Source organism: Stomoxys calcitrans, chromosome 2 (genome assembly GCF_963082655.1).
Source record: "Stomoxys calcitrans chromosome 2, idStoCalc2.1, whole genome shotgun sequence".
NCBI lineage: Eukaryota > Metazoa > Arthropoda > Insecta > Diptera > Muscidae > Stomoxys > Stomoxys calcitrans.
In genome coordinates, this window is record NC_081553.1 from 62,009,266 (window position 1) to 62,026,840 (window position 17,575).

General features: G+C 38.0%; 1 protein-coding gene across 9 annotated transcripts in view; it reads right to left on the bottom strand.

Annotated features, from left to right (window-relative positions):
• The window catches only part of LOC106082716 (tropomodulin), a 541,301-nt gene that overhangs the window by 323,791 nt on the left and 199,935 nt on the right, over positions 1-17,575 (bottom strand). The window contains exon 2 of one of the 9 annotated variants that reach the window (XM_013245398.2): positions 12,857-13,263. The exons of the other annotated variants lie outside the window; for them this stretch is intronic. Within the exon in view, the coding sequence (XP_013100852.1) occupies positions 12,857-12,934 (78 nt within the window). The 5' untranslated portion in view covers positions 12,935-13,263. The remainder of the gene's footprint in view (positions 1-12,856; positions 13,264-17,575) is intronic. 9 annotated transcript variants of the gene reach the window in all.

Here is a 17,575-nt window from a genome sequence, read left to right on the forward strand (position 1 = left end):
TTTTATTTTTTTATTTTATTTTATTTGAATTTATTTTATTTTTCTTTTATTTTATTTCATTTTTTTATGTTATTTTATTTTTGATTTTATTTTATTTTCAATTTCCTTAACGGAAACCCTTGTTTCAACCTTTTTCCAGCTTCATTGTAGCCATATACATGAACATGTTTGTTATTGTTGTTGTATTTTTGGTCCTTTGTTTAATTTATTAATCAATATTTGAATGCTTGACATGTTGATGGTCAACAATCCAAATGACTTCAAATATCTGAAATGCTCAGACGTTAGTTTTGGTTTGCATGGACAACATTTTTCATTTGCTTCAACAGCCTTTGGCAGGAAATGCCAGTTAACCGGATATTACAAAGGATATGCCAAAAGTGTCTATGTATGTGGGTGTGTGTGTGGTTTGTTTGTATACAAAATGAAATAAGTATCTCTGTGTGTGTATTTCATAGAATCAACATTGTTATGAACTTTGATCCTTTTCTGTTTTGGCTATCATTTAGGGGCTTTTTGTTTGACTTTGTCAGAATTTGTGTGCACATGTGAAAAAGTTCTCAAATTACTATTTGCTCCAAAATTTTGATATGCATTTTTGCAATTTGTTTTCAATTGTATGTGGGCTTTCATTTTTGATTTCAGAAGTCTTATTTCACAAACAGCAGGAGTAGTGTAATCAAGCACTCCTGAAGCAGTTTTGTGGCTAAAGTTCAGTATGCGTTGGTGGAGACATATACAAACGATTGTGAAAGGAAGGAAGTTTGTAGTTTGGTTTGAGGAGTTCAATAAAGGGACTGAAAATGTTTGTGAGAAGCATGGAACTGAAGCTGTTCATATGTATGTACATTAGGGAGTCCCAAAAAGCAAAAAGTCTTTTTTTCGGAAAGCATAGTCTCCATTTGTTTTCCTGTTAGTCCCAATGAGCAAAATACGAAATATTATGGCGGTCGGTTAACGATAACCTGTGCCGCCACGATGTCGAAAATTGGATGTAGTGGGGTCTTGATTTCTTGAGCCTCTAGAGGGCGCAATTCTTATCCGATTTGGCTGAAACTTTGGACGGCGTGTTTCTATTTCCAACATTTGTCTTAAGTATGGTTCAAATCAGTACATAACCTGATATAGCTGCCATATAAACCGATCTTGACTTCTTGAGCCACTAGAGGGCGCAATTCTTATCCGATTTGCTTGAAATTGTGCATGAGACATATAGTTTTAACCTCCAACAACTGTTTTAATTATGATTCAAATTAGTCTATAAACTGATATATCTCTCATATAGACCGATTTACGATCTTGACTTCTTGAGCCAATAGAGTGTGCTATTTTCATCCGATTTGACTAAAATTTTGGACGACGTGTTTCTATACGATATCGAACATTTGTCTTAAGTATGGTTTAAATCGGTCCATAACCTGATATAGCTGCCATATAAACCGATCTTGAATCTTGACTTCTTGAGCCACTATTTTTTTATTTATTTATTTGATAAAAATGTAATGATAGTACAACAAGCATTACTTATAAATTACAGTACTATCCGATATATGTCAATAACTAATAGTTTCACAAAAATAATACTATTACATAGGTATTTAAGTATAAACAAAGAAATTAATGATTAAAGAATTATACAGAAGATAAATAATTATTAGTGTAATTTGATGTATATATTAATAAATGTGAGCTAATATTTAAAGGGTCCAAACTAGAGGGCGCAATTCTCATCCGATATGGCTGAAATTTTGAATGAAGTGTTTTGCTATAACTTCCAACAACTGTACTAAGTATGGTTCAAATCGAAGTATAAGCAGATATAGCTGCCATATAAACCGATATTGGATCTTGACTTCTTGAGCCACTAGAGGGCGCAATTCTCATCCGATTTGGCTGAAATTTTGGATGATGGGTATAAAATATATATATTTTTGATCGTCGTAAAAATTTAAGACGATCTACCCATGTCTGCCCGTCTGTCTGTTGAAATCACGTTACAGTTTTTAAAAATAGAAACATTGTGCTGAAACTTTGCACAGATTATTTTTTTTGTCCATAAGCAGGTTAAGTGCGAAGATGGGCTATATCGGACTATATCTTGATATATCCCCCATTAAGACCGATTCGCCGATTTATGGACTGAGGGCCATTAAAAACCACATTTATTATCCGATTTTGCGGAAATTTGGGACCGACAGTTGGGACTCATCAACTTGTCCCAGATCGGTCCAGATTTGGATATAGCTGTCATATAGACCGACCTCTCGATCAAAGGTTTTGTGCCTAAAAAAAGCGCATTTACTATCCGATGCCGCCGAAATTTGGGACAGTGAGTTGTGTTGGACCCCTTGACATCTTTTGCAATATGGCCCAGATCGGTCCAGATTTGAATATTAAGTTGTGTTAGGCTACTCGATATTCTTCTTCCATTTGACTCAGATCGGTTCAGATTTGGATATAGCTGCCATATGGACCGATCTCGCTATTTAAGGTTTTGGGCCCATAAAAGGCGCATTTATTGTCCGATTTCGAGGAAATTTGGGACAGTGAGTTGTGTTAGGCCAGTCGATATCTATTTTCAATTTGGCCCAGATCGGTCTAGATTTGGATATAGCTGCCATATGGACCGATCTCGCTATTTAAGGTTTTGGGCCCATAAAAGGCGCATTTATTGTCAACTTTTGCCGAAATTTGGAACCGTTAGTTGTGTTAGGTCACTAGACATCTCTCTTCAATTTGGTCCAGATCGCTCCAAATTTAAATATAGCTGCCATATAGACCGATTTCTCGATTAAAGGTCTTGGTCCCACAGAAGGGGCATTTATTGTCCAATTTCGCCGAAATTTGGGACAATGAGTTGTGTTAGGCTCTTCGACATCTTTCTGCAATTTGGATATAGCTGCCATATAGACCGATCCCTCGATTAAAGGTGTAGGGCCCATAAAGGACGCATTTGTTGTCCGATTTCGCCGATATTTGGGACAGTGAGTTGTGTTAGGCGCCTCGAAATTTTTCTGCAATTTGGTCTAGATCGGTTTAGATTTGGATATAGCTGTCATATAGACCGATCTCTCTACTTAAGGTTTTGGGCCCATAAAAGGCGCATTTATTGTCCGATTTCGAGAAAATTTGGGACAGTGAGTTGCGTTAGGTCACTAGACATCCTTCTTCAATTTGGCCCAGATCGGTTCAGATTTGGATATAGCTGCCATATAGACCGATCACTCGATTTAAGGTTTTGGGCCTATAAAAGGCGCATTTATTGTCCGATTGTGCCGAAATTTAGGACAGTGAGTTGTGTTAGATAACTAGACATCCTTCTTCAATTTGGCCCAGATCGGTCCAGATTTGGATATAGCTGCCATATAGACCGATCACTCGATTTAAGGTTTTGGGCCCATAAAAGGCGCATTTATTGTCCGATTTCGAGAAAATTTGGGACAGTGAGTTGCGTTAGGTCACTAGACATCCTTCTTCAATTTGGCCCAGATCGGTTAAGATTTGGATATAGCTGCCATATAGAACGACCTCTCGATTTAAGGTTTTGGGCCCATAAAAGGCGCATTTATGGTCCAAATTCGCCGAAATTTGAGACGGTGAGTTGTGATAGGCTTTCGACATTGTTCGGCAGACTCTTAGACATTGTTCGTTATGTTTCAGATTGGTCTATATTTTTATATAGCTATCAAAAAGATATTGAACAATGACTTGTACTTATTAGACCACTAAATGTCCGTGCGAAATTTGGTCCACATCGGACCATATTTCGATATAGCTCCTATGGAGGCATAAATTATGCATTTTCACCGGATTATGGTGCTTTATCTAAAGGTGGTGGGTATCCAAGGTATCGGCCCGGCCGAACTAAACGCCTTTTACTTGTTTTTGGATAATTTAATTTTTCCAACGATTTCGTCTTGCACTAAATGCCAAATATGAAATGTCACAAGCTTTGTGTGTGTGCGTGTGTTTTTTGTTATGGCAAAATGTTTTTCTTCTTGCGGTTGTTAATATTAATTCGCTTGTCTCGCCATACATTTGAAAGGTCTTAAATTTCCTTTGAATTCAAAGCAGCTATAGATTGCAATGCTTTGCACAAAATACACGTTGTCAGCAAAGGCCAATTCCTCTCTCTCTGTTTAATGTTTCTTTTATTTTTAAAGCAATTACTAATTATTTTCTAATATGTTTGGAATAACAACATCGTTATATTTGTTTAACCCGTTTCCCCCCCATGGTGTCACCGCTGCCATCACTCAAGCACGAGCAATGAATGGCTTCGGCGTTGTTTGTGTTTTGAACTATGATGGTGTTGTTGTGTGTGGTGCGGCAATGGCTATTTTGTATTGTCAAAAAAATTGACACCCACTAGTCTGAGATTTATCAAACATATAGATTTTCGCGTTTTTTCTGTTTTTTTATTGCAAAAAAAAAAAAAAAGAAAATAACACAAAAAAACTGAAGACATAAACAAATGAAAAGTTAACAGAAATTAACTTAAGTATCAGAACATATCTACTTTATTTCTTTGTCATTTTTGTATTTTTGAATTTTCATTTCATCGGTGTTGTGATTTGCTAAAGTTTATGTTTTTTTTTGTCTTTTTGTTTTTTGCCATATTGTCTGTGTATTTTTTTTTGTCTATGAAGATATATAATTTATTTAAATTTGCATATTTACAGAGAAAACGCACAAACATATAAACAAACATGCGCCTTATGTTCACTTTTACGAAATGTGAACTTGTACATATACCTATATGCTGTGAAATTTTAAAAGTCTTTCGCGCTTAACCAACATGGCTGGCAATTGAAATGCAAAAAGGTGTAAGTGAGAAAAATTGCTAAAATTAGCTATATCTAAAAATAACCCGATCTGAACCATATACGACACGGATGTCGAAAAGACTAACATAAGTCACCGTGTCAGTGAAATCCGATTATAAATGCGCCTTTAATGGGGCCAAGACTTTAAATCGAGATATCGGTCTATATGACAGCTATATCCAAATTTGGACCAATTTGGATCAAGTTGCAGAAAATGTCGAAGAGCCTTTTACAACTCACTTTTCCAAATTTCGGCGACATTGGACAATAAATGGACCTTTTATGGGCCCAAAACCTTAAATCGGGAGTTCGGTCTATATGGCAGCTATATTCAAATCTGAACCGATCTGGGCCATATTGAAGAAGGATGTCATCGGGCCTAACACAACTCACTTTCCCAAATTTCGGCGACATTTGACAATAAATGGACCTTTTCTAGGCCCAAAACCTAAAATTGAGAGATCGGTATATATGACAGCTATATCCAAACTCGGACCGTTCTGAGCCAAATTGAAGAGAAATGTCGAAGGGCCTAACACAACTCACTGTTCCAAATTTCGACGACATCGGACAATAAATGCGCCATTTATGGGCCCAAGACCTTAACTCGAGAGATCGGTCTATATGGCAGCTATATCCAAATCTGGACCGATCTGTGCCATATTGCAGAAATATGTCGAGGGAGTTAACTTAACTCACTGTCTTTGTATGCCAGATTCGTTATCTACTCCTGCCTACTTTTGATTTGATACCCATATTGTCCTTATCATCCCACTTTTGATATTGGGTGGTGTTTTGGGGGTAACGGTGTAGGATCCGCCCCCTTCCGTTATCAATAAATTATAAAGCCTATTCCTGCTTTCTGACCATACTCGTAATCTACTCCCGAATACCTTTCATTTGAGTCCCATATTGTCATGATCGTCAAATAAACCTATTTTAAGGGGTTTTGGGGCTGGGGAGGCTCCCCTGGTACTTGGACCCAACTTTTATTATGAAATTCGTCCCCTTCTCGTGAATACCTTTCATTTGAATCCCATATTGTCTCGATTGGGCCACTTTTATTTTTGGGTAGGACTTTTGGGGTAAGGGGGAGGATCCGTCCCCCTTTGCTTGGTGTTTTTGGGGTAACGGTGGAGGATCTGCCCCTTCCGTTATCAATTAAATTATAAAGCCTTTTTCTACTTTCTGACCATATTCGTAATCTACTCCCGAATACCTTTCATTTGAGTCGCATATTGTCATGATCGTCATATAAACCTATTTTAAGGGGTTTTGGGGCTGGGGCGGCCCCCCAGGTAGTTGGACCCAATTTTTATTATGAAATTCGTACTCTACTCGTGAATAGCTTTTATTTGAATCTCATATTGTCCCGAATGACCCACTTTTATTTTTGGGTAGGACTTTTGGGGTAAAGGGGAGGGTCCGCCCCCCTTTGCTTGGTGTTTTCGGGGTAACGGTGGAGTATCCGCTACTTTCCGTTATCAATAAATTATAAAGCCTTTTCCTACTTTCTGACCATATTCCTAATCTACTTCCAAATACCTCTCATTTGAGTCCCATATTGCCGTGATCGTTAAATACACCTATTTTAAAGGGTTTTGGGGCTGGGGTGGCCCCCAGGTACTTGGACCCAACTTTTATTATGAAATTTGTACTTTACTCTTGAATACCTTTCATTTGAATTCCATATTGTCCCGTTTGGCCCACTTTTATTTTTGGGTAGGACTTTTGGGGTAAAGGGGAGGGTCCGTCCCCCTCCCGATATCAATAAATTGTATAGCCTATGTTTCCTTCCGGACCAACCTGCACAATCTGTAAAATTTTAATTAAGTTACAAATGTCAGTTAACCGACTTTGCCTTTTCCTTGAGTATATTTTAAAATATTTGTAGTTCTCTTGTGTCTTAAAACTGTCGTTCAAAAAAAATTTTTTTTTTCAATTTTTTTGTATATCTTGCAGCGACACTCTTGGGACTGCTGCCGAATAGCCAAAAAATGTTAATATTTTTTCATAAATAATAAAGACATTTGTTCAAATGTCAAGGATAAATGGTGCTTCATATATCCACATTTTGTCTCATATCATTTTGAACATTTTGTCCCTCCTCGCGTCCCTAGCCAGACCTTCGCACTTAATTTACAAGATAAATATTTTTGTCTGTGGTATTATCTGGTTGTGCCTTTTTTTCTTCTCTCAGTTCGTGCTATCCTGGATTGTGGGTTATTTTTGGCACTGTTTGCATGTTCCATTATGGTGGTATAGATGTTTGGCATTTTATTTATAAGGAGAGATATGTAAATACTGTCGAATATAAAAAATGCCAACTTAATAGAATCATTTGAAACTGTTTCAATTTAATTTTTATTTTAAATTTAAAGGTATGGGGAATGAAAAAAAAAAAACATTGGTAAATATTTTCCAAGATTAAATATGAATTTTAATATATGTGTCATATAAAGTGTGTGGATTATTTTTTTTATGACCCGGAGGCAAATTTCTAGAAAAACACTCGTATTTTAATGCAGACCATTAAGCCAGTTTATGGTGTAGTGTGGACAATTATAGTTCTCAGCATACATTTGTAATTTATTAAACAAATGACAGGAAACTGTCATAAACATGAGGGTTTAATAAAATTTTTAAAACTGCTCTGTAGGTTTGCTATAATGTTTTTGTTTAGATCATAGAGGAAAAAAATGTATAAAAAGGTCACTAAAAAGCAAAATTGTTATATTAAATGAAAAACTCTTTCACAAGATTAAATTAAAATATTTCCGATAGGCAACAAATGTTTTGCAAAACGAAATTTGTTTGTTTATTGGTCTACGAATTTAAGTTTGGATGTAAGGTTTACTCCATTCTTAAAATACTTTATTTCACCCCGCTACTCCCATGATATCTGATTTAGGGATGTTTTCGGAGGTGAGGTGGTCCCTCAGGCACTTGGCCGTGAAAAAATATCAGCATCGTGTTCTTCTTTCAAAAACCATTTATTTAAACCCCATATTGCCATTGGTTTAGGGGAGTTTACATGATGAGGCGTCCCCCAAACACATGTCCCAAAATAGGTTATCAAATTCGTTTTCTAATCTCAAATACCACATATTGGCATGGTCGAAAATTTTTTACCCTTTGCGGGGTGTTCTGGGGAAGGGGTGATTCTCAAATACCTTTATTTGAGCCCCATGTTGCGATGGCCAGCAAAAAATTGGTGTTTGTGGGGTATTTTGGGAAAGGGGTAGACCCTTAGAAAAATTGGTCCCGAAAGTGGGTATCAATATTTGGTCTACCCCCCAAATACCTTTCATTCAATCTCCACATTGACATGGTCGGTAAATATGGCCGTTTTAGGGATGTTTTGGGGATTGGAGTGGTCGCCCAAACACTAAGCCCGGAAAATATATCAGCAATGTGCTCTATTCTCATATATCAATATATAATTTATTTGAACCCCATATTGACATTGCCCTCAAAATAATATATAAAATTCGTTTTCTAATCTCATTTAAACTCCTTATTGCAAAAGTCAGAAAATATGTCCGGTTTGGGTTATTGGCCGTAAAAACTATAAATATTCAGTTCCTCTCTCTTTTCGACCCAAATTGTCTTGGTGAGCAAATACGTCCTATTTGGTGGTTGTTATGGTGGTGGGACGTCCGCTAGACAGTTGGTCCCTAATGTTGATATCAGGTACGTGGTCTACTCCCAAATACCTTTAATTTGAGCCCCATTTTTCCATAGTCGCCAAACATGACCGGCTTGGGGGGTGTTTTGGGGGATGGGCGGCCACTCAGTGAATTGGCCTCGAAAATATATATCGGATTCGTGTTCCACTCTAAAAACCCTCTTATTTGAGCCTCATATTGCATTAGTCAGCGAATACTTACTACTTGGGTGGTGTTGTAGGGATGGGGTGGCCCCATAGACACTTTTCCCGAATATTGATATCAGCGTCGTGCTTTACTCCCAAAGACCTTTCATTTGAGCCCCATATTGCTATGGTCGTAAATTTGTCCGCTTTGGGTGATGTTTTTGGGGAGAGGCGAGCCCCCAAACACTTGGTCCCATATTTGGATATCAGATTCGAATTCTATACTCAAATACCTTTTGTTTAAGCCCCATATTCCCATGGTCAGTAAATAAGTCCTGTTTGGGGGGTATTTTGGGGAAAGGGTGGATCCCCAGAAACGTGGTCCCACATTTGGATATCAGATTCGTATTCTACTCGCAAATACCTTTCATTTGAGTCCCATATTGCCATGGTCGGTAAATATGTCCGATTTAGGGGTGTTTTGTGGGTTGGGGTGGCCCCCCTAACACTTGGTCCGACAATTGAATATCAGATAAGTTTTCTTATTCTAAATACCTTTCATTTGAGCCCCATATTGTCGTGATTGTTCTAAATATATGTTTGGTAGGTTTTAGGGTGGGGCGGCTCCTCTAGGTAGCCCATCCGAAATTTGCATACCAAAATTTTATTTTTATGGTACTATATGAGAGCACACAAAATTTCGCTTAAATCGCACTACCCATCTCCGAGATCTGGCGTTTCTGAAAATTATGGTAAGGGGGAGGGTCCGCCATGTCCGCCATGGGTATGTAAATAAGCAGAATTGTCGATTTTGCAGTGAAGTTCAGCCAGAAGCATTGCAAGAGCTACCAATAGCACAGTTTAGTGCGCTTCATGGGCTGGTGGCATCATTGGACCGTACTTCTTCAAATATGATGCGAATCGCAACGTAACTGTGAAAGGTGAGCGCTATCGTGAGATGATATCCAACTTTTTTTTGCACAAAATGCAACAGCTTCACTTGCATGACATGTGGTTTCAGCAAGACGGTGGCACATACCACACAGCACGCGAAGCAATTGGTTTATTGAGAGGTGAGTTCGGTGAACATTTTATTTCACGTACGGGACCGCTCAATTGGCCGTCTATATCAAGCGTTTTAAAGCCTTTAGACTATTTTTTGTAGGGCTATGTTAAAGCTCATGTCTATACAGACAAGCTCGCTTCAATTGACGCATTGGAAGACAACATTGAAGTATTTATTCGTAAGAAATGTCAGTCAGTCGGATAAGAATAACGCCCAAAGTATGATCGCTAAGGCGATTTATATGGGAGCTATATCAGGTTGTGAACCGATTTAGACCATACTTAACACAGTTGTTGGATGCAATAACAAAATACCATATACAATATTTCAGTTAAATCGGAAAAGAATTGTGCCCTTTTGAAGCTGAAGAAATCAAGACACAAGATCGGTTTATGCGGCAGCTTTATCAAGATATTGACCGATATGACTCATTTAAAATCCCAACTGACCTACACTAATAGGAAGTATAAATACAAAGTTTCAGGTTTTATCCTTTGAAATCGTTATCGTTCTTTAGACTGACGGAAGGACAGGCGGACGGACGAACAGGCGGACTGACGGGCACGGATATATCGACATAGGATGTCAAGACGATCAAGAATATATATACCTTCTTGGTTCTCAGATCAATATTTCGATGTGTTACAAAGAGAAAGACTAAATTAGTATACCCCCATCCCCCATTGGAGGATATAAAAAAATAAGCCCGAATGGAGGATTTGCGGTTTGTGAACTCGAGGGTTTTTTCGATTTTTTTAATAAAAATTTTCATATTTTTAAGCGCATATAGCACCCGTTTTAGTTGAGATATTTTGTTCGAATTTCACTTATAGCGCATCCATAATATGTTCTCGCCACAAAGCAAAAGAATATGTATAGGTATTTAAGCACCTTTTATTCAATAAAGACTAATCAATAAAAAAAATTTTCTTTTGACAAAAAATTTTAAAATTTACTTTTTTCACATTTTTTGGCTTCCAAATTGTATAACCTCAATTTGATTTATCGTTCGTTGACCTATGCTGCACACACAATTTGCTGTATTATAGCTAAACAGGAAGCCAAAAATTAAAAAAAAATAAAAGTCGAATATCCCCCGAAAGAAATAGACTTCAAGCAAATTATTTTGTAGGGATTTTTGAGCACTATTCAGCAAATATTGGGTTGCCCAAAAAGCAATTGCGGATTTTTCCTATAGTCGGCGTTGACAAATTTTTTCACAGCTTGTGACTCTGTAATTGCATTCTTTCTTCTGTCAGTTATCAGCAGTTACTTTTAGCTTGCTTTAAAAAAAAGTGTAAAAAAAGTATATTTGATTAAAGTTCATTCTAAGTTTTATTAAAAATGCATTTACTTTCTTTTAAAAAATCCGCAATTACTTTTTGGGCAACCAATATTTTTGAATTGAGAGCCCCATTAAATGTTCAAAATACCGAGGTTATCAACTTTAAGGCTCTGCCAAGAAGCGCCCCGTAAATTTTGAACATGACCTCGATAACACCTCAACCAGGGGACGGGATAGCAGAGACCACAACACTGGCTAGGACATGTAAGTCCGATCTGTGTGGTGTTCATTGCTGTCACGAGAAGTTTAGCTGCGAGCTACCGGGCGCGTCTACAGGTTGCGCATAATGGAATGCTCCATACGGAGTAGCTGCAACGGCAATCGTAGAGTCTCAGTGAGAGGCTGGGCGGCACCGGCTCTTGCCCAAATACTGATTGGCTATGATGCTCGCTATGACAAGGTAAGTTATTGGCGCCTTCAAATAACCAATGGCCACCCTGTTCGATCGGCTCACCTACAGGAGATTGATGAGGATTGCCATATTCACATGCAAATGTGGCAACAACAATAAAAAAACCCCAACCAGCACTATTGATTTCAAGTTTCAAGAAATTATCTCTATCTGTTCTCAAATGGCATATTTATTACTAGTTTTTTTTTTTTTGATTCTATCCCAGTGTTCGTCTGTCCTTCTGTCTTCCTGTCTATCCGTTTTTCCATCCGGTTTTCCATACGTCCGTAAGTCCGTCCGTCTGTTTTTGTCTGTAGGTCCTGTCTGTCCGTCCTTATATCTGCCTTATTTTGGTTGAAATCTTCGATTCCTACATACTAAATCTCACTCATACCTTCACCCCTGGTAACACGGAACTGTCAGATGGTATAACATTGCGGGTTTACTCCTTCTTCTCAGATACTATCTGCACTTTGGTAGTTCTGTGTCGCTTGTAACACATTTCGCGCGATCTCCTCCTATTTCAGTCCTTTATGAACTGTCGTTATAGACCCATCTATCGTGTTCCAATTCATCTCCGATTCTAGCATGACGGTTACTATATTGTCTATCATTAACCTCTTATTTATGAAGGACTCCAACTTGCTACGACTTAAGGCGAATATGGGAAATGTGAAGACTATATGCCCTGCGTCCTCATCCATTGTAGCGCAATTTTGGTACCGCTCCTCGTGTCATGTCCGAAGTGATACAGGTTGCTTCTGTCTGTTCGTCCATTTGTCCGTCCGTCTGTCTATCAGTCCGTCCGTCCATCTTTCCTTCCATCTGTCAATCTCTCTTTCCATCCAATTTTCATACGTCTATCCTTTCGTCGGTCCGTCCTTCCGTCCACCTGTCCGTGCGTCTGTCGAAATCACTCTAAAGCACGAAGGTTGGCTGGTATAATAAAAGGGTGAAACGTGTTATCAACGCTATTTTTTGAGCCCCCATGTTGATTGGTCAAAAGAAATGCTCCAAAAAATCGAAACAACTTCATTTTTTAGCACTCAAAACATCGTTTTGATTAGACATCCGCCTTATAGTCCTGACTTGGCACCGAAGGACTTATTTTTATTCTCGTACGTAAGAAATAAAATGAGAGGTCAACGTTTTTCGTCACCTGAAGAAGCGGTTGATGCGTTCATAATGCATGTTTTGGAGATATCTCAATCAGATTGGCAAAAGTGCTTTGACATTTGGTTCAAACGCTTGCAAAATTTTGGGAATATTTTGAAAAATACCTAGATTTAGATTGAGTTCTGCATCATGCAGAAGAGACTCATGACATGACATGAATTCTCAACAATTTCCTGCCTTTCAAGACTTGTTGTAAAAATACATCTTTTGTAACAAAAATGTTTAAAAATATGGTTACCGTTGTTCTAGTTTTCTTCCATGATGATTTTGTAGTGGTGGTAGTCTGCTCCTCAACAACTTCCTCTGCATCGGCCATTGTGCTTGATATGTGTGTTTGTGTGTGTGTGTGTGTGTGCGTATGAGTGGTTTCTAATTAAAGTTGTTGTGTGTGTATGCGAGTATGTGTGCTTGGCGTTGTTATTGTTATTCTTGACTTGATACCACCGTATCGCTGGCTGTCGTTTACAAGTGTGTATTTTCTTAGACCACCACAAACAAACACATGTGTATGTGTTGTTATCCTTTACTCCTGCTACTACAGCTACAGCTAAAGCTACTGGTGTCTGCTACACTCTGCGTGGTTGTGTTTAAATTTATTTCTTTTGCTGCTATGTTTGATATGTGATTTATAGCAATCAATTTTTGCTGTTGTTGTTCAAAGAGGCAGATTGTTATTTTATTTTAGATATTGTTGTTGTTGTTTTGTTTTGTAAAATATTTGTTTGTATTAAAGGTTGTTAACAAAGCGTGAAACGAAACAAAATATAATAAAAATAAGAACATTTATTAAAGATTGCTTGGCTGGTTATTCTCTCTTTTGCAATTTCAAGGGAAATCGGATGCAAGGCAATTTCCAGGAACACAATTAAATTAAATATTTATTTTTGTATGTATTCACTGTTGATTTTAAAGAAACTTTTGTGTGAAAGGATTTAAGGAAATTATTTATAATGGGAGATTGTTTTAATATTTTTGTAGCACTTAATTAATTGCACTTTGTTTTTTTTAATTTTTTTTATATTTTTTCTTTTTTCAACTATTTAAAGCTTTCGTTTTTGCTTCTGCTTTTGCACTGTTTCACTTTTTCTTTCTATCTGAATTATTTCTTTTTATGATTTGCATATCAATGCCTTGATAGAACGCACATTTTGTTAAACTTTTTTTTGGTTTATTTATTCTTTTGGGTATACTATAAACACTTGCAATGGAAATGATTTGGTCATACGCATTGGATTTGGAGATCTTTCTATTTCGCTTTGTTTATTTTCACAATGTTTTAATGTGCTTTTAATTTATTTTCTTTTTGTTATACATTTTTAGGATTTTGCACCAAAAAAAAAAAAAAGAATCCATAAACCATAACATATTTTATTTAAGTGGCAAATAAACGAATAAACAAACAATCTTTTTGATTGGGGTCATTGATGCATGTTAAGAATTCATTTAAACAAAAATAATTCAAATTGTCTTGATGAATGGCATTCAATGTATCTGATTTGAGTTCAACAATGTTGAGTTAAAGTATGCCAGACTAATTTAGTTGCAATGTTTCACTAGTGTTTTATGAATTTTTGTACTGCAAAAAATTGTTAAGAATATTTTTTCAATTCATTTATAGATTAAAACCAGTAAGGAAGGGCAAAAGTCGGGCTGTGCCGACTGTATAATACCCTACACTACAGCCTGTAAGTACAATGTGGGAGCTATATCCAATTCTGAACCATTTTTAATGGACCTCGGCGAGCAAAAATATGTTCAAACTGTAATAACTACGGTTGACAAATGACAACATTGTTGCAAATTACCCAAAATCTGACGAACATATATATGGGAGCTATAACTAATACTGAACCGATTTCCATGAAATTCACCAGTAATATCGAGAGTCATTAGAAAATCCTTCCTGCCAAATTTGGAGAGTATCGGGTAACAAAATACCATTTTATTTCATTATTACCACAAATCGGACGGATATATATATGGGAGCTATATCCAAATCTGAACCGATTTCTATGAAATTCACCAGTAATTCCAAAAGTCATTACAAAATCCTTCTTGCCAAATTTGGGGAGTATCGGGTAACAAACGACCATTTTATTGTATTATTACTACAAATCGGACGAATATGTATATGGGAGGTATATCTAAATCTGAACCGATTTTTATGAAATTTACCTGTAATATCGGGAGTCATAAGAAAATCCTTCCTGCCAAATTTCGATAAAATCGGTTAACAAATGACCATTTTATTGCAGTATTATTGCAAATTGGGAGCTATATCCAAATCTGAACCGATTTTTTTCAATTTCAAAAGGCTTCGTCTTTAGGCCGAAAAACAAGCCCATACCAAATTTGAAGACGATCGGATGAAAATTGCGACCTGTAGTTTGTACACAAATTAACATGGACAGACGGACAGACAGACAGACAGACAGACGGACATAGCTAAATCGAATTAGAAAGTGATTTTGAGTCAATCGGTATACTTATCAATGGGTCTATCTCACATTCTTTTGGGTGTTACAAACTAATTCACTAAGTTATAATACCCTGTACCACAGTAGTGGTGTAGGGTATACAAATTTTAAACTGGTTCCTTCAACCTTCTTTTATCGTCAGTTTGTTCGTCCGTTCTTTCGTCTTACGTCCACCCCTCCGTCCACCCCTCCGTCCACCCCTCCGTCCACCCCTCCGTCCACCCCTCCGTCCACCCCTCCGTCCACCCCTCCGTCCACCCCTCCGTCCACCCCTCCGTCCACCCCTCCGTCCACCCCTCCGTCCACTCCTCCGTCCACCCCTCCGTCCACACCTCCTTCCACACCTCCGTCCACTCCTCCGTCCACCCCTCCGACCACCCTTTCGTCCATCCTTCCGCCTGTCGTTCCGTTTGTCTTTTCGTCCATCCTTCCGCCTGTCGTTCCGTTTGTCCTTCTGTCTGTCCTTCCGTCTGTCTTCCATCTGTTCTTCCTACAGTTCTTCCGTCTGTCCTTCCATCTATCTTTCGGTCCGGTCTTCAGTCCACATTTCGTTCCGCACATCTGTCTGACGTCCTGTCCGCCTTTCTGCAGTCCCTTCTGTTTGATCTCCTATCAGTCCTTCTGTCCATCATTCCTTTCGAGGTTCCGTTCGTACTCCTGTCCGACCTTCTGTCCGACCTCCTGTCAGTCCTTCTGTCCATCACTCCGTTCGACCTTATGTCCATATTTTGTCCTTCTGTCCATCACTCCGTTCGACCTTATGTCCATATTTTGGTCCACACATCTGTCTGACCTCCTGTCCGCCCTTCTGTTTGACCTCCTGTCAGTCCTTCTGTCCATCATTCCGTTCGAGATTCCCTCCGTACTCCTGTCCGCCCTTCTGTCCGACCTCCTGTCAGTTCTTCTGTCCATCACTCTGTTCGACCTTATGTCTTTGCTTCTGTCCCCCCATATGTCTGTCTATCTGTCCGGTCTCCTATCTATCCTTCTGTCCGACCTTCTGTCCATCCATCCACACAATATAGGATATTCTTGCTCGCAATACAATCTGTCCGCTCTGCCGTTTATACGTCTTTACGTCCGTCTTTCTGTCCATCCTTATGTCCCTATTTGTGTTGGCTCTTTGTCCGTCCTTCTGTTTATCTTTTTGGCCGTCCTTCTGTTTATGTTATTGTCCGTCCTCCTGTCAGTCTTTCGGTCCGTCCTTTTGACCATACATCTGTCCGCCTTTTTGTCTGTCTTTCTGTTCTTCCTCTGTTTAGCTTTGTGTCCGTCCTTAGCTGCCATATAGAACGATCTCTCGATTTAAGGTCTTGGCCCCATAAAAGGCGTATTTATTATCCGATTTCGCTGAAATTTGCCACAGTGACTGATGTTAGGCTTTTCGACGCCCGTGTTCTATATGGTCTAGGTCGGCTCAGATTTTGATATAGCTGCCAAAAAGACCAATATTGAACCAAAATTGAACAGTGACTTGTATTCATAAGAGCACTCAACGTTAGCGCCGAATTTGGTCCAAATTTGGCCCATATTTCGATATAGCTGCTATGGGTGCATAAATAATGCATTTTTTACCAGATTATGACGAAAGGTGGTTTTCATATATACCTAAGTTCTTCCCGGCTGAACTTTTTACTTGTTATCTGATATTCTCGCCAGGTTTCGAACCCAGACGTTCACCGTCATAATAGAACATGCTAATCTCTGCGCTACGCTGGCCTGCTATCTGTTAGCTTTGCTCTTATATTCACAAATTGCCATGTAAACATATATTCGCCATAGGGAAAATAATCCAAAAACTACCAATTGTCTGCAAACTTTTCGGGGCTTATGTCTGTTTTAAATGAAATTATCACCAAGGGGCATTCCAAAATTTCGTTAGTATAAACCTTTTATTTTCATGTCATTCTCTCAACTATTTAGTTTTCTAAATTTTTTTTTTTTTTCATCTCTTAAACTTGACATTTTGCCTTGATTTTCCTTGCAATTCACATTTCATTATTTCCTCGTGCCAATGCGCCTCCCAACGACTAAAGTCCTTGAAAAGAGCTAACATTAAATTTCTAGAAAATAAATTAAATTTATTTTCTACAAAATCTCCCACAATTTTGTTGCCCAACCGAACATTCGTCTCACAAACACGGAGACATAAAGATAGAGGGAAAAAAATTCTACGATAAACGCATATATAATCCCCAAATAAAAAAAAACAACTAACATTAGCTAACAAGCCAGAGAAGCGGGAACATTTGAAAAAAAAACCGAAAAATTTTAAGGCATCTATAGAAATGTGAAAGAGATGGAGACAACTCAAGGAAATTTTAGAAAACCAAAAAAAAAAAAAATATTTGGGTGTCGGCGTTCGTTTACGCGTTTACGCACGTGCTAAGTTCACATGGCAAACATTGTAATCGCACTTAAATGTTGTTGAATGTTGTTTATTTCTATGTCTTTGGTTGTTTTTTTCTATAAATTAGGTT